Raw genomic sequence first — 22472 nt, 5'->3', positions numbered from 1 at the left:
AGATACAAAGTGCTGGAGTAACTCAGCAGGTTAGGCAGCATCTCTGGAAAACATGTACAGGTGATGTTTCGGGTTATGAAGGGCCATGAAGACTGAAAGACAGACTTCCAGTCTGAGAAATGGTTCCGACCCGAAAAGTCACCCATCGTTTTGACTTTTGAATTTAGACTTTAGAGATACAGCACGGAAACAGGCCCTTCGACCCACTAAGTCCATGCCAACCAGTGATCACCCCATACAGCAGCACTATCTTATGCACTAGGGACAATTTACTATTTTTACCAAAACCAATTAACCACAATCCTCTCCATCTTTGGAGTGTGGAAGGAAACCAGAGCACCAGGAGAAACCCACACAGCCACAGTGAAAATGTGCAAACTCCGTATAGACAGCACTATATAGTTTGGATTGAACCTGGGTCTCTGGCACTATAAGGAAGCAGCTCTATGATACACCACTGTGCTGCGCTAAGCATCCAGGGATGCAGCCTAACCTAATTAGTTACTTCAGCACTTTGTGTTTATCTTGGACCACTTGCTCACACCAGCTCCCTGCTCCTCTCCCCACTGCTTACAATCCTGAGAATTGCCAAAAATGCACCTGCCAGATCAATTTCAAAGGGAAAATGTAAATTGTGCTTAAGGGCTGAAGTTGTCATAATAAATGCTAATGCAATGAGCTTGAAAAGAGCCTGACACATTTTCTTCAGATTCTCCTGGCTGTTAACTAGTGAGACGCTGTCCTATGAGTTTACATTAAGCTCAATTGAAATAGTGTAGAAGGACAAAGACAGGAATTACAGTGGGAATAAGAACATGGAAAAAGGAGCAGGAGTATGATATCAGGCTCTTTGAGTCAGCTCCGCCATTCATTAAGACCATGGATGATCTACCTCAGTACCATTTCTAGCACTCCCCTTCGTTCCCTTAATGACCAGAAATATATTGATCTCTGTTTTGAGTGAATTCCAGCTACTGAGGTTTTGGGCTGTAGTGTTCCAAAGGTTCATTGCCTCTGAGTGAAGGAGTTGAGTAGGTCATGATCATATTGGATGACATGACAGGCTTGAGGGGCCTGGTGCCCTATTCCTGTTTTCTGGTATTCTTGTGAAGGAAAAAATAATAATCTCAATCCCGAATGGCCTAACACTTATTCTGAAACCATGCCCTCTCGTCTCACACTCCTCAGCCAGGGGTAACATCTATGTCTAGCCTGTCGGCCTGGAATTTTGTATGTTTCAAATAGATCTCCCTCATTCTTCGAAATATTAGAGCGTTTAATCGCTTCCATTTTTCCTCATATGGCAATGCTGTAATCCCTGGAACCAACCAAGTGAATCTTCACCCAATTCCCCTGTTGTAAGTACACATTTTCTTCAGATTTTCCTGACTGTTACCGTCTTAGACGTTTTGTCCTGGGCTCAGCACATCGATGTAATCGCAAACATGGCACACCAGCACCTCTACTTTCTTAGAAGTTTAAAGAGATTCAATCTGTACACCGTGGACGGCTTGGTTAGAATCATGTATAGTCTTTCTGCTGACTGGTTAGCACGCAACAAAAAGCTTTTCACTGTACCTCGATATACATGACAATAAACTAAACTAATGTCAACAAATACTCTAACAAACTTCCACAGAGGCACTGTAGAAATTATCCTAACTGGTTGCATGATATAGTAATTCCAACTGGTATAGTAATTCCAACTTATGACTATGTAAGAGGCTGCAGAGAGGAGTGGATTCAGCCTGGTCCATCATGGGGTCAACCCTCACCATCATCGAATGCATCTACATGAGAAGCTGCCTCAAGGAGACAGCGACTACCTTATCATCAAATATCCCAACTATCCAAGCCATGCTCTTTTGGTCCTCCCATCGGACTGGATGTACCTAACCAAGAACAGCTACAACCATGAGGTCTTGAACTGATCTGCACAACCATAAACCTACCTCGGCAGCGGGACACAACGGACTATCTCTTGCACTATCATGGACTTGTTTTCTAATTGTGCTTTTGCACTCGTGTCTTGTTATTAGTCTTTTTTTTCACTCTCTTGTATCATTAAAATATAATGTTATATACATTGTTCAAGTCTATATACCAGTGGATGCTGCAAGCAAGATTTCCATTGTACAGTGCCTCACCTTACTTGTGTATGAGGCAATAACCTGGATTTGACATTATTTGAATTTGTCAGCTTTGAAGTTAAGCAACTACTTGAGTGCTATTTTTTGACTAATGTTTAGTTGTTTCAGCTCCTCAATATCACCAGATCCTTGATTATCTAATATACCTGGCAGGTTTTATCTGTTTTCATCACTGTGAACCCACGCAAAGTGCTTACTTAATTCCTCTTCCATTTCTTTATTCACTTTTATTAATTCTAGCTTTTTCTGGCACTTTGGACTTTTAACATCTAGTCCTGTGTGTTTGTAAACATGAGGGCCCCACATCTGCCTTTGCTCATCTTATTCTCTTAACATCGATGTCGGGGTCCATTTTTAATGTTTGTTGTCAGTTTTGCCTTTCAGTATTGCCTCTCTTTATCAATCTCTTGGTCCTTTATTGCTGAGTTCTTAAATGATCCCAACTCTCAGGCGTAATGCTATTTCAAGCAATTTTATAAGCCTCTTCCATGGATTTAACATTGTTTATAATTTTTCGTGTCAGCATGGATGAATCACTTTTATTGTTGGGTTCGTGAGCTTTAAAGGCTTCTTTTTCAGCTTTCCTGCAGTGCGTGTTGACATACCTTTCAATGTATTTTCCCAATCGACCATCAACAGATTGATGTACCTTCATTGTTTCCTTTGTTTAGCTTTAAGAACCTAATTTTGCGTTGAACATAGACCATAGAACACTGCAGCTCAGGAGCAGGTTCTTCGGCCAACAATATCCATGCCAAAAATTATGATCTTGAACTAATCACCTCTGCTTGCACATGATCCACATCACTCCGTTCTGCCTATCCATGTTCGTATCCAAAATCCTCTTAAAAGCACTATTGTATCTGCCTCCACCACCACCCCGGCAAAGTGTTTCAGGCTCCCACCACTCCATATAAAAAAACTAGCCCCGCACATCTCCTTTAACCTAGGTCCTCTAATCTTTGACACTTCCACACTGGGAAAAAGGTTCCGATTCCCTACTCTATCTATATTATCTCCCATAATTTTATATAGTTCTATCAGGGCATCCCTCAACCTTCCACATTCCAGATAAATCAATCTGGATCAAATTTTGAAAACAAACTACGTCACTTTTCCTCAGTTGGTCTCCAGAAGGATTTCAGATTATTACCATAAATTCATCTTCCATTCTGTTTCAGCAAATTTGATTCATCTAAAACATATGGAAGTCTCCCATGACTACTATATTTTACAGGCACCTTTAGTTACTTGATTTATGTCACATCCAATGTTTGAATCACTATGTCGTCATCTGTCGAAACACTAGCGAAATATGAGGTGCTGCTCCTCCAATTTGCAGTGGGACTCACTCTGGCCATGGAGGAGGCCCAGAACAGAAAGGTTGGAGGGGGGGTTCGGCGGAGGTCAGAACAGGACAGCTGCGGGTTATAACGTGCCATCGTTCCTCTCTCCCTTCTCTCTCTCTCTCCCCCCTCATTCTCTCTCTCTCCCCCATTCTCTCTCTCTCCTCTCTCTCTCTCCCCATTCTCTCTCTCTCTCTCTCTCTCATTCTCTCTCTCTCTCTCCCCATTCTCTCTCTCTCTCATCTCTCTCTCTCTCTCTCTCTCTCTCTCTCTCTCTCTCTCTCTCTCTCTCTCTCTCTCTCTCTCTCTCTCTCTCTCTCTCTCTTCTTCTCTCTCTCTCTCCTCTCTCTCTCCCTCCCTCTCTCTCTCTCTCCCTTCTCTTCTCCCTCCCTCCCAGCCACGGCTCCACCCCTCTCTCTCTTCGGGGAGACGCGGTGATCAATACAGGGAGGGCCGGGCCACTGATACTAGCCAGTGTCTCCCCAGTCATTGACCTCATCGCAGGTCACTGGTTTGGAACACCTCATCCAGGATGCAGATGCGGCATAGACGGAGGAATTGGGAGTAGTGGATATACAATAGACAACAGACAATAGGTGCAGGAGTAGGCCATTCGGCCTTTCAAGCCATCACCGCCATTCAATGTGATCATGGCTGATCATCCCCAATCAGTACCCCGTTCCTGCTTTCTCCCCATATCCCCTGACTGCTGTCTTTAAGAGCCCTATCCTTACATGATATTGTAAGTATAGTACAGTACAGGATAGTACAGGATACAGTAAGATAGTGTCCTTACAGGAAGCAGGGTGAGAAGAAGTGTAGTCCAGATAGCCATGGGAGTCAGTGGGTTTGTAGTTGATGTTGGTCTAGTCTGTTACCTGCGATGGAGAACAAAAATTTGTTAACAAAAACAATATTTTGGTGTTTTTTAACAAAATCCAAATTGATTGTGAGTCTTCAACATGATCCATCATGTCAATATTATTTCTCACCACTGCAATGGGTGGGGGACCTGATAGAAGTGGGTACAGTTGTGAGAGGCACAGATAGGTAGTCGGTCAGAGCCTTTTTCTCATGGTGGAAACATCAAAGAATAGCTTAATGGTGAGAGGAACAAAGTTTAAAGGAGATGTGGTGGGAATGTATTTTTACAGAGAATGTGGTGAGTATGTGGAACGTGTTACCAGCAGTGATTGTGGAAGCAGAAACGACCGTGGCATTCAAGAGGCTTTTAGATAGGCACATGGACATGCAGAGGATGGAGGGATATAGATCGCATGTCGGCAGAGGAGATTGGCTTAACTTGGCATCATGTTCTGCACGGACTTTGTGGGCCGAAGGGCCTCCTCCTGTGCTGTACTGTTCTACTGTCTGTGTCTATGTTGTAATGATGCTACATCAACCCCTTTCCCTCTTTGTCTGTCCTTTCTAAATGTCAAATATCCTGGAAAATGTAGTTCCCAGCTTTGAGCAGCTTGCAGCGATGTTTCTGTAATGGCAATTAGATCAGAAACACTTTCTTCTACTGGTGTCAATAGTTCATTGTGAATATTGTAAGCTTTCAGATATAAAGCATTTAATGTTCACATTTTAAGTCTTTATGTACATTAATTTGCTTTGCTGCCTGACATTGTTTTGGATATCTGCTTAGCTCGGTTACCACTTTTCCAATTTCCCCTTCCTACTTTATTACCCATCTTTCTGAATTATTTGGGTATTCCCCCCACCCCCCAATCCTTTGTTCATGCTAGTTTAAACCTTGCCCCAATAGCACAAGCAAAACATGCTGCAAGGATATTGATTTCTAGACAGAGTTGATGTGGAGAGGATGTTGTCACCAGTGGGAAAGTCTAGGACGAGAGGGCACAGCCTCAGATAAAAGGATGTACCTTTAGAATGGTGATGATGTGGAATTTCTTTAGCCCAAGGGTGATGAATCAATGAGATACGGTGATGGAGGCCAATTGGGTATTTGTAAATCAGAGATTGATAGGTTCTTCATTAGTAAGGTTTCTTGGTCCTCCAAATTATTTCAAATGGAATTTAAACTGGAGGGTGTCAAAGATTACGGGTTGAAGGAAGGAGAATGGGGTTGAGAGTTTAAAATAGATCAGCCATGATAGAATGGCAGAACAAACTTGATGGGCCGAATGGCCTAAATCTCCTCCTATGTCATGGTCTTATGGTCCCAAGTCTACAGAAATGCAGCTATCATATATGTGCAAGTTCGAATGTTCCTAGAAAGGGTGTGGGGACAGTTGGAATGACAATTGAAAGAGAACTTATATCAAATAATTTCCTATAGAGTCATTGGAACTGCCAAATGAGCAAGCCATATGTGACCAGACATGAGATGAAATCTGTTTTTGAAATGCTTCCAGGATTGTCACATGGGATTATTTAGCCTGAAATATTTTCTGAGTATTATTTCCTTGCTGGCCAAAGCAGAAGTGTTCAGTAAAGCATTCACATAACATAGATTTAGTTTCTTTAAGATACTAAAAAAAATCACACCATTATCAGCAAGTACAGCATATTAGATTGGAAAAAATACATGCACATCGTATGTTCACAACAAAAATAGACACAATGCTGGAGTAACTCAGCAGGTGAGGCAGCATCTCTGGAGAAAAGGAATGGGTGACGTTTTTGGTTTGGAACCCTTCTTCAGATCCATTGCCCCATTTGCAAGTCCATTTGTATTTGGGCTTGGTACTGTGATATGAAAAGGGCAGGTACTTGCACATGAAGGGTGTCATGGTACACCAGTCATTGAAGGTAGGCATGCAGGTGCAGCAGGCAGTAAAGAAAGCGAATGGTATGTTAGCTTTCATTGCAAAAGGATTTGAGTATAGGAGCAGGGAGGTTCTACTGCAGTTGTACAGGGTCTTGGTGAGACCACACCTGGAGTATTGCGTACAGTTTTGGTCTCCAAATCTGAGGAAGGACATTATTGCCATAGAGGGAGTGCAGAGACGGTTCACCAGACTGATTCCTGGGATGTCAGGACAGTCTTATGAAGAAAGACTGGATAGACTTGGTTTATACTCTCTAGAATTTAGGAGATTGAGAGGGGATCTTATAGAAACGTACAAAATTCTTAAGGGGTTGGACAGGCTAGATGCAGGAAGATTGTTCCCGATGTTAGGGAAGTCCAGGACAAGGGGTCACATCTTAAGGATAAGGGGGAAATCCTTTAAAACCGAGATGAGAAGAACTTTTTTCACACAGAGAGTGGTGAATCTCTGGAACTCTCTGCCACAGAGGGTAGTTGAGGCCAGTTCATTGGCTATATTTAAGAGGGAGTTAGATGTGGCCCTCGTGGCTAAGGGGATCAGGGGGTATGGAGAGAAGGCAGGTACGGGATACTGAGTTGGATGATCAGCCATGATCATATTGAATGGCGGTGCAGGCTCGAAGGGCCGAATAGCCTACTCCTGCACCTAATTTCTATGTTTCCATGTTTCTAAGGTAGCAAGGATACATAAAGAAATGGCAGGGAACACTTACCTGGTTTATGACAAAATAAATCATGCCTTTGAAATGCTGACAGGAATGTGGATGGGAAAACACTTTCAGTTGGATAACATTGGAAGTGGTGGGAATGGCAATCGTCCAAAAGGAGATAATTGCGTGAGGCATCATGAGATGTTTCAGTAATGTTAAAACGCACCATGCAAGTGTACTTCTGATAAAAAGTCATAAACCTAAAATATGAACTCTTTTTCTCTTTCCACACATGCTGACCAGCTGAGTATTCCCAACATCCCATTATTCTCTAATTATATTTATTACACAAATATAAATTTTTTCCCTCAAAACCAAGAAATCATGGCAAAATGATAAAAGGAAATGATTCACTTATTTATATCAATTCTATGATGATGGTCACGTATCTAGATAAAGTGAAATTATTTATTTTTGCATACAATACAGCAAGTACACAAAGAGTTGCCATGAATCCGGCGCTGACAAAGTCACAGAGTACTGATTAAAGTCATGTTGGCCCTTCTTTGTTCTCGGTGACCCTCCCACCCCGCCGGTTCATTGCTGGTTCTCAGCGCCTCCCCCCTCCCGGGTCACCGGTGGAACGAAGAATTCCTTTGTAATAAATTTTACAATCTATATGGAAGACATCTCAGAGTTTGCTTGACTATATATTACCAAACAATTCAAATTTAGTCATGATAGTCATGTACTATTGTACTCAAGAGTATTCCAGAGATTGACTTTGCCACTTACATGGCTACTTATGCGTAGCAAGTCTATTAGCCTTGCAGTCAGCATAAGTATTTACCATCATTTGATAAGTTTTTGCATTAGCATTGAACTTATTTAGAGTTGATTAAACAAAATGAAACTGACTTTCAAAGTATCAATGATATGGTATCAAAGGAAGGCCTTCAGCATTCCATGCTTACCCCAATTCTTTCAAAGAACTGCAGTTAGTGCGAAGGAAGAGTTTGATCCAATTGTGATGAGTTACTGTTGAGCGACGGACAATAGGCAATGTATGCTTTGGTGGAGATACAAGAGACTGCAAAGGCTGTAACTTTGAGCAAAAATCAAACTGCTGGAGGTACTCGGCAGCTTAGGATGCAGAGGGATGGTTGATGTTTTGTGTTGACCTGAAGCATCGACCATCCCTCTGCCGCCACAGATGCTGACTGTTCTGCTGAGTTCCTCTCGCATTTTGTTTTTTTCTTGTATGCTTTGATACTGGGTATCCTTTTGTTTTTATAAAATGTTTATTTGAAAGCATATGCATGAAAACCAGGCAGCAATGTAAGTTTATTCCACAATGTACTAATCTGTCGGGGTCGTCTCAGTGATAATTCAATTGCACCAATTTACTTATGATTATTTTGTCCTGTTTGTTATCAGTTGCAAATGTGCATTCCCAGTCTCTCTGATTAATGCAGCTATTTAGTTTAATTTGATCTCATGAAACTAGATTTCATATTTAGTTTTGTTTGAGTTTTACAGATACAGCATGAAAACAGGCGCACCAAGTTCATGCCGACCAGCGATCACACCGTACCCAAGTTCTATGTTATCCCAGTTTCACATCCTACACACTGGGGGCATTTTACAGAAGCCAATTAACCTACAAGTCTGCATGTCTTTGGAATGTGGGAGGAAACCAGAGCTGCCGGAGAAAACCATGCAGCCGCGGGAAGAACAGGGAGAATATAGCTACCATTGCAAGGACAGAGATGTATAAAAGAAGGGTTTCGGCCCGAAAATTTAGTTTAGTTTTAGTTTATAAAGCAAAATTTAGTTTAGTTTAATTTTAGTTTTAGTTTAGAGATATAGCATGGAAAAAGGCCCTTCGACCCACCGAGTCCATGCTGACTATCGATGACCCCATTCTATATTATCCCACTTTCTCATCCACTCCCTGCACATTAACGCAATTTACAGAGGCCAATTAATCTACAAACCCACATGTCTTTAGGATGAGGAAGGACACCCGGAGAAAACCCACGCTGTCACAGGGAGAACGTACAAACTCCGTATAGACAACACACGTAATCAGGATCAAAGCCGGGTCTCTGGCGCTGTAAGGCAGCAACTCTACCACTGTGCCATCATGCTGCCCGTGTTCTTGTGCATTTGATTGAACGGTTTTGAAATGCCTGCCATTTTCCCCTTAATTTATGTATTTTGCCATTCAATTATTACTTTTTCAAATTATTAATAATTTAAGCTTTGGTTGGTTTTGGAACATTTTATTGATTTATAATTACTGCAGGGGCATCCTTGTTGCAATATATTGTTTTTAGCACACATTTAATAAATAAAACAAGAGCCAAACTGAGACTTACATTATACCTCTATTTTTTACAGAGCCATGATTGCCTAGCCTAGATTTTGCTGACAATGCAATTAGATGCAATTGAGTTTCATTTTTGTCTATGATTTGGAAACGTTTACTAAATGCTTGGGTTGTATTTTCCACATTGTAACCTAATTTGGAGAGTAGACTGGTGATCTGGAATTTTATTGCATGGATTGGAGCTGGCAATTAAACAATCTGAACTTTGTCACCCAACCACGTTTGGATGTAGCTGATTTTAGCTTTCTGTTCAGTGACAATGTCATTTTATTAACAAAACTGGACATTGTGCATTTCTGAATCAATTTTTTGCTTGGTCCCATTTGCAGAGTCGCGTGTATTTCTATTCATTTTACTTTGGTGCATTTGAGAAAATAATTAGGGTCTTATTGGCCACAGAGGAACAAAAGAATCTCTGAGTGCATTCAGTCTTTCTTTTGGCAAAGTTCATGTTTCTGTCTGACATTAGTCTTTTGAGAGAACAGAGTGAATAATATGTTGTGTGAGGTGAGGAAGTGTCAGACATTTTATTGGCTACATGGCAAGCAGTGAAAAATGCATTCACCACCCCTGTATTTTTTGGGACAGAGATGCTTTAAAAAAAAATCCTTGAAGCTTTTTTAAAATTTCCCATGCAATATTACATTTTACAGAGGCTCCCAGAGCAATACTGAAACTACAATGCATTGGTTCTTATGTTGGCCATGGTGAATGTGTGTCAATCAAAAAATGCTTGCATTTAAACTCATGAATCATCGGTTCCAGTTCCCTATTAATGCACATACCTTCTACTTCGCATTTTCTTCAGTGAGGAGGTACGGTCCCTTAATAGAATTTGAGAGTAATATTGCTAATGCAATGTTATGAATTTACATGTGTGCTAGGGAGCTGTATTGACAAACAATCCAGCCATTCAGAGCCACAAAACTGGACACATATCTTTGGAGCCAGTTGGTCTAGAAATGATGGCAGGAAACTATGTGTTGATCAACATGCATCCATGGAAGCATTTAAGTAAATAACTTTAATTCTACCCCGATCTATGAAATAATTGCCTTTGAAGAAAGATTCTGACATGAAAAGTCACCTATTCATGCTTCCTGATCTGTTGAGTTACTCCAGCACTTTTTGTCTAATTGTCTCTCAAAAGGTATTCTCTAAATCTCCGAGTCACTCCCAATGACTGAATGTTCCAGTTAACCTCAAAGGTATTAGTGGATGTTATATTTGATAATAACCAGAACAATTAAACCAGCCTTAAACAGCAATTATTGTTTCGATTTTTTAAAAAAAGACACAAAGTTCTGGAGTATCTCAGTGGGTCAGGCAGCTATCTGAAACCCATGGACAGATGGTGTTTCGGATGGGGATACTTTTTGGTCTATCAGGTATTCCCTCAAATTTCGTTTGATTAATTTCTCCCATGAAATACCTCATATTTATTACCTTTATTGCTGAATTTGTACTTTTAGGAAAATATGACATCTAAATGTGGTCTCTAACAATAGAAGTCCCGCTTTAAATGAATAGGATTCTGCAATCTTGCATGTATAAGCATGCATACTTCCCAACTTTTCTGTGCATAAAACAAAATAATGAATGTCAGGATGACACAAGTCTAATGTAAGAGATCTGGAATCTGTTTTATAAGTTAAACATGACTGAACAGGCCAGTGAACTCTGAACTTCAGCTCTATTCCCTAATGTGTCCACAAATATACTAACTCCCGACTAACTTTAGTAAAAATACTCAAACACATTTTACTTCTCTTTGTTATTCTTTTGCTCACACAACCAAAATGTTCTGTTTTAGAAAAGGAAATATATTCTATTCCTGGTTTCCCTTTCAGTCTTCCCAATCCTCCCAGGGCAATGTTTTTCTCTTCATTATCCTGGCTGGAGGGAAGTTGTAAGTTGGCTTATAGACGTCCTCTGTCTCGAGGTGAGCCAGTAAGATATGTAATCAATTAAACTGGCCACTAACCTCCTTGTGCGAAGATTCCTTGTTATTGTAACCAAGCGACCAGAGTCAAATTTAAAGGGACAGGCAAAACACAAAGTGCTGGAGGAACTCAGAGGGTCAAGCAACGTCTGTGGAGGGAGTGGACATGCAACATTTCAGGTCGCGACTCTTCTTTGGACTGGACAGGGATATCCCATCAACAATAGTTGCAGATGATTATTAAGTACATTCCTTTGCATCACACAATTTGGATAGACACATCATCTGGATTTTAAATCACAGTTGTACTCAGAATTTACTATTATGCTAGTTAGACTTCACTGTATAATAACTTTTTAATGTAAATCATACCAAGTTCCTTCCATGACACCAGTCAGTATTGAAAATGGATACTTAAAAATCTGATGGTTGATTTATTACACAAAATTTAATCAGATTCTAACATCATCAGCCTGGTGCAATCTATATATCTATCTATATTACTAAAAGTCTGTTCTTGACCGGTTTTGGCCATCTGTGCTGCGATTTCCGAGAGAACGCCGCCACCTACGCCACCTCGCTCAGAGCCCCTCTCCGCCGCATGTGTGCCGAGGATTTTTCCCGTCGATGAAAAATGACAGAAATATTAATGTTTTTACAAAATTCCCCATTCTTTCTGCTGCCCCTGCTGGCGGCAGGGGGGAGGGACTATAAAACCAGGAAGTTGTGTGCCGCAATCAGTCTCTGTAAGTGGTGTGCCTCAATCAGTCTCTGCAAATGGTGTGCCTCAATCAGAGCTCTGAATGACACTGAACAAATGTCTCCACAGCTGTGAGTACCCATAATGTGGTTTGAAAATGAAAATATGATTAGTTTGAGGAAAAAAGCACTGCCTGCAAATGGTTGTTTGGGGGGTTTGGGTTCCTCTCTCTCCCACCTCTCTCTCTCCCCTATCCCTCTCTCTTTCTTCCCTATCCCTCTCTCTCTCTCTCTCCCCCCCTCTCTCCTCCCCTCCCCCCCCCTCTCCTCTCCCCCCCCCCGCTCTTCTCCCCCCCTCTCCTCTCCCCTCCCCCTCCCCCCTCCTCACCTCTCCCCCCCTCCTCACCTCTCCCCCCTCTCTCCTCGCCCCCTCTCCTCTCCTCTCCCCCCCTCCCTCTCCTCACCTCTCCTCACCTCTCTCCCCCCCTCCCCTCCCTCACCCCTCTCCCCCCTCTCTTCTCCCCCCTCTCCCCCCCCCCTCCCTCTACCCCCCCCCCCCTCCCCCCCCCCTCTCTCTCCCCCTCTTTTTTCTCACCCTCCTCCCCTCCTCCCCTCCATCCCCTCCCCCACTGTCCCACCCCTAAACCCTACTCCCCTCCACACAGCCCATACCCCCTTCCCTCCACCCTCCCTGCTCCCCACCTCTCCTCACCTCACCCCCCTCTCTCAGCACACCCTCTCTCTCCCCCACTCTCCCCCTTTCACTCCCTCCTTTCTCTCCCCCCCTCTCTCTCCCCCCTCCCCACTCTCCCCCTCTCCTCCCCCCCTCTCCTCCCCCCCCTCCTCCCCCCCCCCCTCTCCCCCCTCCCCTCCCCTCTCCCCTCCCCCCCCCTCCCCCTCTCTCTCTCCCCCTCTTTCCTTCTCCCCCTCCTCCCCCCTCCATCCCCTCCCCCACCCCCCTCCCCCTCCCTTAAACCCCCCTCTCTCTTCCACACATCCCCCTACCCCCCTTCCCTCCACCCTCCCTCCTCCCCACCTCTCCTCACCTCTCCCCCCCCCTCCAGCACCCCCTCTCCCCCCCCCCCCTCTCTTTTCCCCCCTCCCCCCCCCCCCCCCCCCCCCTCCCCCCCTCTCCTCCCTCCCCCTCTCTCTCCCCCCCCTCCCCCCCCCCTTCTCCCCACTCCCCTCCCCCCCCTCCCCTCTTCCCCACACCCCCCTCCCTCTTCCCTCCACCCCCCTCCTCCCCCCCCCTCCCTGCTCCCCACCCTCTCAGCACCCCCTCGCTATCTCCCTGACTTTCACCCTCTCTCTCTCCTCCCCACCTTTCCCCCCTCATCGATCCTCCCTCTTCTCCTCCTCTCCATCCCCCTCTCCCTCATTCCCCTCTCTCTGTGTTTCTGTCTGTCTCTCTCTCTCTGTCTCTGCCCCTTCTCTATCTGCCCTCACTCTCTACCCCCGCAACCCCCCCCCCCCTCTCTAGATTTGACTGCAAGTTGGTGGCTATGCGTCAGTAGATAGGGTGGTTATGGGGTAAAAGGAGCAAATTAATAATATTAATATAATACAATTAACGTGAGTGGGGGGGGGGATAGTTAGTGTGTGTGACGCTGCATGCCGCCTCCCCCCCCCACAACCGCACGTTGGGGGAACAGACCCAACGGGTCTGCACTTGGTCTAGTAAGTTATAAAAATACATACTGTGATTTTGCATTCAATGGATCTTTATAATTGAGTGGAAGGAGGTGCCGCAGGAGCTTAGAGTCATTTCATTTTACCCTAACTATGAGCTGCCTTGAGCTATTAATAGGTAATTAGTCGGTTAAATAAGCAATGTGATTAGCAGTTAAATAGCTGGTACAATTTGCTGTCTTCTGACGGTTTTTTCTTGTGGCAGTTGACTATTGTGTAAATTAATTAATCGGGAAAGATCAAGAGTTTGGCTTCAGCACGGGTTCAGCCTCAAGATGTCATTGTGTGGCACCATCTTCCCCCATAATTAATGAAAACATGGAGGCTAATTGAAGTTCATGCTTGGTCTGCACACACTGTGTGTTTCCTAGAAAGTTAAAACCTGGCCTGATCTTCTGTCAAGTCATCTGGGGGGCTATGCCTGACACTTCTGCCTCAACTTGTACTAGGCGTATAAAAGACACAAAGTGCAAGAGTAACTCAGCAGGTCAGCCAGCATCTCTGGAGAACAAGGATAGGTGATGTGTAAATGCATGGATGTGTGAAACAAGGAGCTGTGGAGGGAGCAGTCTCTGTGGAAGGTGGAAAGGGGTGAGGATGGGAAGATGTTTTGGATGACATTGGAGGAGGTGACGGCAACGTCGGAGGATGATGTGTTGGATGCGGAGGCTGGTGGAGTGAATGGTGAGGACCAGGAATCTCTGTCCCTGTTCTATCTGTGGGGCGGGGGATTGAGAGCAGAACTATGGGACAAAGAGAAGTCACGAGTGAGGACTCCATCTTGACACTCGGGGAGGGGGGGGGGGGGGAGGGGGGGGAGGGGGGGGGGGGGGGGGGGGGGGTTGGGTTTGGGGAGGACCACATTTACGAAATAAAGAGAACATCTTGGATGTTCTAGAAATGGAAAGCCTCATCATGGGAGCAGACGTTGTAGAGACGGAGCATTTGAGAGAAATTGAGTTGTACCATGTGCACCACTGCACAAGGATTGTTTGAATCTCTCTTTAAGCCTGTGGCATTGCCTCTGCTGTTATTTGCAGGGAAATGGTGTTTCCTTTGAGGTGACATCATCTGGGTCTATCACTGTGGAGAATAAAGTAGCGTAAAGAGAAATGAGTAAAGTTCCCAGCATCCAGGTAATAGATATGCACATCTGTCAGGCTAATATTTGTGTCTCCATTTCACTCAGAGTAACAAGGTTAGAGACCATTTATTCACACGTGAAGACCGGAAGCTTTGGGCTAAAGATAAAATTGATGAAGTCTTCTCCCTTGAGAAGTAGTTTCTTCCCTATAAACATCAGGCTATTAAACACTACAACCTCCAAATAGGCTACAAACTATATCAGCTTGGGGACATTATTTTTGACTTTATACTACTATTGTCTATTTATCTGTCTGTTTTTTTTAATATACTGAACTGCTAAAAATTGTTTATTATGGGTTTTACAGAATCATATGTTTACATATCTGTTATGCTGCTGCAAGCAAAACTTTCATTGTTCTTTTTCTGGACATATAACAATAAAATACTCTTGACTCTTGATGAAGCTTGGATGACTTCTCTAATGCAGCAACAACAAGCAGCAAACTGTAGGTATGACCTAGAGAGACAAGCGGCCCAGCTAAGTGTGAAATTGTATTTTAGGTTGCAGGAGGTAAAAAAAACCTTAGAGCGGGCAAACAAAATCAATCTGGATAATCGCTCTTAAAAATGGCATAGATTCAGAGAAACAGTGCTGCTGAATCTTGCTTATTCCGTGAATAACTAAAAATGTTCATTTTTCATACATTGCTTAAAAAGATAGAAAAAACATTTTTAATGTATGGTCCTTCCATAAACTAGGGTAGTGTCCAATTGCTACCCCATTGCGGACATTGGACTTTGCCTACGGAACTGATACACATGGCAACAATAATAAACTAAACTAACCTAGACTATATCCTGCACTCTGTATCATTCCCTTTGCTCTATCTATTGTATTTGAGTTTGACTTGATTGTATTTATGCATAGTATTATCTGATTTGTTTGGATAGCAAGGAAAACAATGCTTTTCACCCTACATCAGTGGCAGTAATAAACATACATCTAAAGCATTTGGACATCCAGATAGCAACAATAACTTGATTCTTTAAGACATGTTTCTCATGTAGAAGGACATGCATCAAAATATTTCACAGGACTCCCTTAAACAAGATTTGAAGAAAAAGATGAAGGAAAACATGAGGAAAAGATAACCGTAGGTTTGGATGAAGGGGACTGACATAAGTATTGAGTGTCATAAGCTGAAAGCAAGAGAAAGTGGTGGAGATTTTAGGGAGCAAATTCCAGAAGAATGATGTCTGGAGATAGTGATTTGGTAGCTGAGAGTGCAGCAATCAGTGGTGGTGAAATTAAATTCAATGTTGCTCAGGAAAGGACAGATATTTTAGATGGCTTTGGGTTGGAGAAAATTACAGTGATAGAAAGGTGCAAGGTCATGAAATGATTTGAAACTAAATACGACAGGAAGAGATTTGTTAAAATTGAGTAATTGTTTTACCAGAAATCAGTGTGGGTGTAGAGCGAGTGTTAACAAAGGAGTGATGTGTGAACAACACGTCATTCCTAGTCGGGGGAATAAAGATTTGAAAGATCTTAAGTTAATGATAAAGTTACAAGAGACTGCAGATGCAGGAATCTTGAGTAAGAAATAAACTGCTGGAGGAACTCAGGGGTCAGGCAGCATCTGTGGATGGAAATTAACAGGAGATATTTCAGACTGAAGAAGGACCCCAAACTGAAACATCGTCTGTCCACTTCCCTCCACAGATGCTGCCTGACCCAAGTCGCACCAGCTTTTCGTTCCCACCGAGTAAACAGTTTACAATGGCCTGATTCCTTTATCATCATTATTTTTTTGCATATGTTTTATATCTCTGCCTATATCTCTCATTTCCTTTTCCCTTGACTAGTCTGAAGAAGGGTCTCGACCCAAAACGCCACCCATTCCTTCTCAGATGCTGCCTGACCTGCTGAGTTACTTCAGCATTTTGTATCTATCTGCTGCCTGACCCGCTGAGTTCCTCCAGCACTTTGTGTGTTGCTGTGAGGGGTGAGTTAGAATAGTTAGGACTGGATGTAGCAATGATGTGGATGAAGGTCTGTGTAATAGTAGAATGTCGACAAACACAAGGAGAGATAGATTAAAGTTGGTTGTGAATTTGAGAGGGGCCATTTTGGTACATGGCAGCACCAGAAACCTGATTGAGGCAGACAAACATTTAGATACGTCATTAATTGAATTGTCGGATAGTTTGATTTTACCATCACAAGTTTAATTTGTTAGTTAAACAGTTTTTTTGAAATGCAATGTGACAGCACCATCTCCCTTGGATATCGCTCTGATCCCTATCTGGCTGACATGCCTGGAGAGAGCATCATCGGTAACAGCTGGGTCCAATTAGCTGTGATTGTTTGGCCACCTGAATCTTGTCAGCCCACTCCCTATAAACCGGAGGAGGAGGAGGAGGAGGAGGAGGAGGGAGAGAGAGGAGGAGGCGGCTCCAGGAGAGGAGTGTCAGAGAGAGGAGGGGAAGGAGGAGGAGGAGGGGAAGGAGGAGGAGGAGATGAGAAGGAGGAGGAGGAGAGAGAGAGAAGGAGGAGCCAAGAGGAGTGAGGAGGAGGAGAGGCTAAGGAGGAGGGCCGGGGAGGAGCCTGAGATGAAGAATCTCTTCCTTCCTAGGAGGAGGAGGAGGAGGCAGGAGGAGGAGGAGATGAGGAGGAAAAGGAGGAAGAAAGAGGACTTTCTGAGGAGAGCTTACGGGGACAGCTAAGACCTTAGGAGAGGAGAGATTCAAGAATATTTTAGCAAGCTGATTAACATGAGGAGGAGGAGGAGAGAGAAGGAGGAGAGAGAAGGAGGAGGAGGAGAGAGAAGGAGGAGAGAGAAAGTCAGTAGGAGGAGGAAAGGAGGGTTAGCCTTCAGAGGCTTTTTTATTTTTTTATGTTTAGAGAGAAAGAAGGAGGAGTTGTTGAAGAGGGGGAGAGAGAGGGTGGTAGGAGAGAGAGAGGAGTCACTTCGAGAGAGAAGGAGGATTAGAGAGTCTCATCCTCCGCGGCCTACCTAGGAGATTGGCGCGGCCTTTCCTGCCGGGAGGACAGAGAAGAGGCGGAGGAGAGAGCTGGAGGATCGAGGAGCGGAGAAGTCTCACCTGGGATCGAGAGAGCTCCGGAGTGCTGGGGCCTGCTGAGGAGGATCGCGAGGAGAGAGCGAGAGCTCCCAAGGAGGGCGGCGCTGAAGGAACATCGAGGAGTCCTGAGGAGGAGACCGGAGTGAGTCTCCGCCCAGAGCGGCCTGGGACCTCGGGAGAGAGAGAGAGGTGGCTGATTTAGAGGAGGAGGAGGAGGAGGAGGAGGCCAGGAGGAGGAGGAGGGGAGAGAGGAAAGAAAGGGGGCTGCCTCCATCCCAGCTGTGTCACATGAGACTAAGCCACTGGAACAGACCTGAGACCACCTGCACGACCATGTGATCAAGGCTGGGCTGCTGGGAAAGAAAGGCCAAGACAGCCAGTGCCTCTTCCTGAGGCTAAGTCTGAGTGGCCGGGGCAAGCCTGAGATGCCAGAATCTCTTCCTTCCTAAATTCTCTATTGGTATTGAAAGCAGCATGATATGATTGAGATGAAAACCTTCAAAATAATAATACTATTTCAGAAAGCCCTCAGTGACTTTCTGATATAATACTATTACATAGATTGCTTACGGGGACAGCTAAGACCTTAAAATGGTGTTTGTACTTTGCTGTGAGTATATTCAAGAATATTTTAGCAAGCTGATTACATGTACATTTCTGAGCTGACCCCCATTATAATCATGATGTTGGATATTCAAACTCTCACCTTCCTTAGAAGGTGCAGATAAAGTCAGTAACTGGAAAGGTAATTGTTATTATCAAAAGGTAAGGTAATTATTAATAAGCCTTCAGTCTGGTATCTTTTTTATTTTTTGTTATGTTTAAAGTATGTTTTTGGTTTTTTGTTGTTGTTTTATGTGGGGGGAAGAGGGTATGGTAAAGGGGAAACTGTCCTTCAGTCGCTTCCTGGAGAAGATGCGACTATTATTTGAGTCTCATCCTCCGCGGCCTACCTACTGGATTGGCGCGGCCTTTCCTGCCGGGACCGACCAGAGCTCCAGCAGCGGCGGCGCAGCGCTGGATACATCGCGGAGCGGGCGATGTCTCACCTGGGATCGCCGTTTGGAGCTCCGGAGTGCTGGGCCTGCTGCATCGACATCGCGGATCTGTGGTTCGCGGAGCTCCCAACGAGGGCGGCGCTGACCAACATCGCGGAGTCCTGCGACTCTTTGTCGGGGGTCACCGGCGTGGGTCTCCGCCCAGCGCGGCCTGTGGACCTCGGGAGCCCCGGACTCCAGTGGGAGGTGGCCAATTCAGAGGTCCGGGTCGCTGAGGATGTTTTCCCGTTCGACGCCAGGGTTCCATCATTTCTGGCGAGAGGGCTGAACATCGGGCCGCCCGTAGCGGCGACTACGGGGTGCTCGGGAGGCCCCGACCACGGGTCTGGGAAGATCAGCGAGGAGGTTGACTGGACTTTGGTTCCTTCCCTTACAGTGGGGAACTTTGGTGCCGCTGTGGGGATGTTTGTGTCGTGGACTTCCGTGTTTTGTGCTTTTTTTTTATTTGTATGACTGTAAGGAAAATAGCATTTCATCGTCTCTAGACAATGACAATAATTGAATCCAATCCAATCCAAAGAGCTTGACTTGGAACATTTTATCCACTGCATAAAATACATTATTGGGTCATGGAGTCATACAGCAAGGTCGCTATGATCCATTGGAGGGTCAGAGTCCAACAGCACAGAAACTGGCCTTCAGGCCAACTTACCCATGCCAGCCAAGATGCACTAGTCACCAGGGTGGATCATGGAAACAAATACTCAAGCAACATTCAAAAATTAATTAGATGAATACTGGAAATGCCATGGTGTACGAGGGTATGGGCTGTGAAGTATTAGTGTAGATAGGGAGTGTGATGGCTGGCCTGGGAATGGTGGGCCGAAGGGCCTGTTTCCATGCTAAGACTCTCAGTGATCGTGTTTATTGTAGTTCAATTGTGCCAGTGAGGCGACTTCTTTTTGTTTTGAAGTTTGTGTTTAAATTAATTTGTTTCTGAGATAGAAAATGAACATTTATAATTCACCAGGACAATTTTTTCCTCGTGCCCAAGATAATATTCCTGCTTCATCATATACCTTTCAAACAGCTGAAAGATTCTTGGGTACCATCATGGGAATGTGCTCTATATAAAAGGATATTTCATTTTTAAAACAATCACTGCATTCAGTTATTAATTTTATATGAAGCATTTGAAGACTTTTATGGAGGCCTTAATGGAGAAAATATATGAACATCTCTCTAATTTTAAGTTTATGATGGTTTAAATTTTAGGAACTGAAATGTAAGAATGCAGTTAAGGGGTTCATTTTATTGTCTTGTGTCGACTTATTTGAAAGGATGGGGGAAGTAAGGACCACTTTGGTTTCCATGGCACTCAGTGTGTAATAGATTTCCATTGACATAAAACAGTCCATGGATAAGAGCTTTCCTGCAAATCCCAGGAGTCCTCCATGTCATCCATCTGGAAATGACAGTCGACTGAAGGAGATTCTTGTGAAGTGTTTACATGCTGCTATAGATTTTTTTTATTCAATTTATTTTTGGAGGTAGGTTAAGAACCAGTGTTTCCTTTCCATTGCAACTAAGAAAATGGGCTCCGATCGTCTGAGAAAAACTATATGTTGCAATCATTCCAGCGATGTATTTCTTCGAGATCGCTTGCCAATTATTATTGTGGGCCTATATCCAGTTGGATAATTGATCAGTCTCCTGGGTGGTGTGGAGAACCTTCTGGTATGGATTAATTTGCACTCATGGTAGTCTGTTCGGCGAGACTTCCATGGAATGCACAGGATGCTTAATTATTTCTATCAATAGTTAAAATGTTAACTTGTAATGATAATTGTATTCAGTGAAAACTGACGATTAAAAAGATGAATAATTACAATTGTTCGTTTTGCAGGACCGTTCAGAAACGATGGATTAAAACTATCTGATGTGATGCCAATAATGAAGGAAAAAGTTGCCTTTGTATCAGGTGGGTATATTCAAAATAACTAATAGCATTCCTAGTTATGGATATTTTAGCTGTTTTTCCAATTGAATAGCTCGCAGGAGTATAGCAAGAATCTATTTCACGGTTAGAACAACAGTAAATCCCTCTTTCTTTCCCCCCCCCCCCCCCCCCCCCCCCCCCCATCCCCCGCCCCCTACCTTCCTCGCGCTGGCTTCACAATCTGCAGATCTTCAGAACTTTATCTCTGGCCTTTATTTTAATCATCTGCCCATCAAAAACATCCCTCAGCTGTGTCAACTTATTACCTGCTGCCACACATCTCCCTCCCTTCCCTTTTCCCCGACCTATTCCATCCTCCCCCCCCCCCCACCCCCCACCCCACCCCCCCACCCCACCCCCCCCCCCCCCCCCCCCCATCCCCTTCTCCCCCCCCCCCCCCCCCCCCCCCCCCCCCCCCCCCCCCCCCCCCCCCCCCCCCCCCCCCCCCCCCCCGTAAACCCCCCCCCCCCCCCACCCCCCCCCCCCCCGAAATGCCCCCCCCACCCCCCCCCCCCCCACCCCCCTCTCCTTTTCCACCCACACCCCCATACACAATCAGTCTGAATAATGGTCTCAACCCGTAAAGGCACCTTTTCCATGTTCTCCAGCAATGCGGCCTGATCTACTGAGAGTTACTCCAGCATTTTGTGGCCTTGCAAGAATCTAGTTGTCACACCCTCAGGTTTTCTTCGTAACTAAAGCATATAAGCAACATAAGTATATATGTTGATAATTTGGCAAAGGAGGTTCTAGCTCTAACGAAAGAAAAGCCAAAAGAAACAATAGGATTCACCTCCAACAAATCCCATTGTGCCTTCCCATTCTTGTAAGTTTACTGACCTCTCCAGAGCAGCCATATTAAATGCGATGGATAGTTTTGCTTCCACAGCTTCAAACCATGCTAAACTTCCCATTTGCAAGAATATCAGAAATCATATTCCATGTACTGACATGTTGTAATTTGATTTCTGTTTTCTCTTATACAAGAATCAAACTATAATCACCTTATTCACCCAAGTTTCACTGTAAAACATTAATCACCAATGTTGGAACTTCCAGCCACCAAAGGAGATGATTTAAAATGTATATGGGGACCATAGAGAGCCATATTGCTAAAAAACAATTGATTGGTGTTATTATTTTGTCAGTGATGTGTCAAGTATAGATCACTATGACTGAAGACTGGGTGCAAAAGGGTTACAACATAGAGCACAGCAATTGGGCCCTTCGGCCCTTGTGCCAAACATGATGTCAAGTTAAGCTGATCACATCAGCCTGTATATGATCCCTTACCATCCATTCCCTACACTTCCATGTGCCTATCCAAAAGCCTCTTATACACCAGCATTGTATCTGCCTCCACCACAACTCCTGGCAACACCTTCCAGGCGGTTCCCGGACGTGGCGTTGAAGGACGAGAAGCTGAAGCAAAGAAGTGGAAGCCAAATAATCGAACGGAAACGAAGCAGAAAAGCCAAAAAAAACGAAAGGGCGGGACGCTTAAAAGCCAACTAACTGAAAGGGTTACTATGGCTGCCAATGCCCCGAGCCATCTGTCCCCGCGGCCGGGACTGCGGTGTGAATCACCCGGTGAGGGTGTCAGCGGGTGAATCACCCCATGTGTGGGTCGGGAGGGG

General features: G+C 44.4%; 1 protein-coding gene across 3 annotated transcripts in view; it reads left to right on the top strand.

Annotated features, from left to right (window-relative positions):
- Positions 1-22472, top strand: part of kalrna (kalirin RhoGEF kinase a) — a 584657-nt gene that overhangs the window by 203332 nt on the left and 358853 nt on the right. For all 3 annotated transcript variants that reach the window (XM_055638050.1, XM_055638045.1, XM_055638046.1), the window contains exon 2: positions 20743-20817. In XM_055638050.1, the coding sequence (XP_055494025.1) occupies positions 20743-20817 (75 nt within the window). The remainder of the gene's footprint in view (positions 1-20742; positions 20818-22472) is intronic.

The sequence above is a fragment of the Leucoraja erinacea genome, chromosome 7 (assembly GCF_028641065.1).
Source record: "Leucoraja erinacea ecotype New England chromosome 7, Leri_hhj_1, whole genome shotgun sequence".
Classification (NCBI taxonomy): Eukaryota; Metazoa; Chordata; class Chondrichthyes; order Rajiformes; family Rajidae; genus Leucoraja; species Leucoraja erinaceus.
Note: the sequence above shows the minus strand (reverse complement) of the source record. Positions and strands in the feature narration are given on the sequence as shown.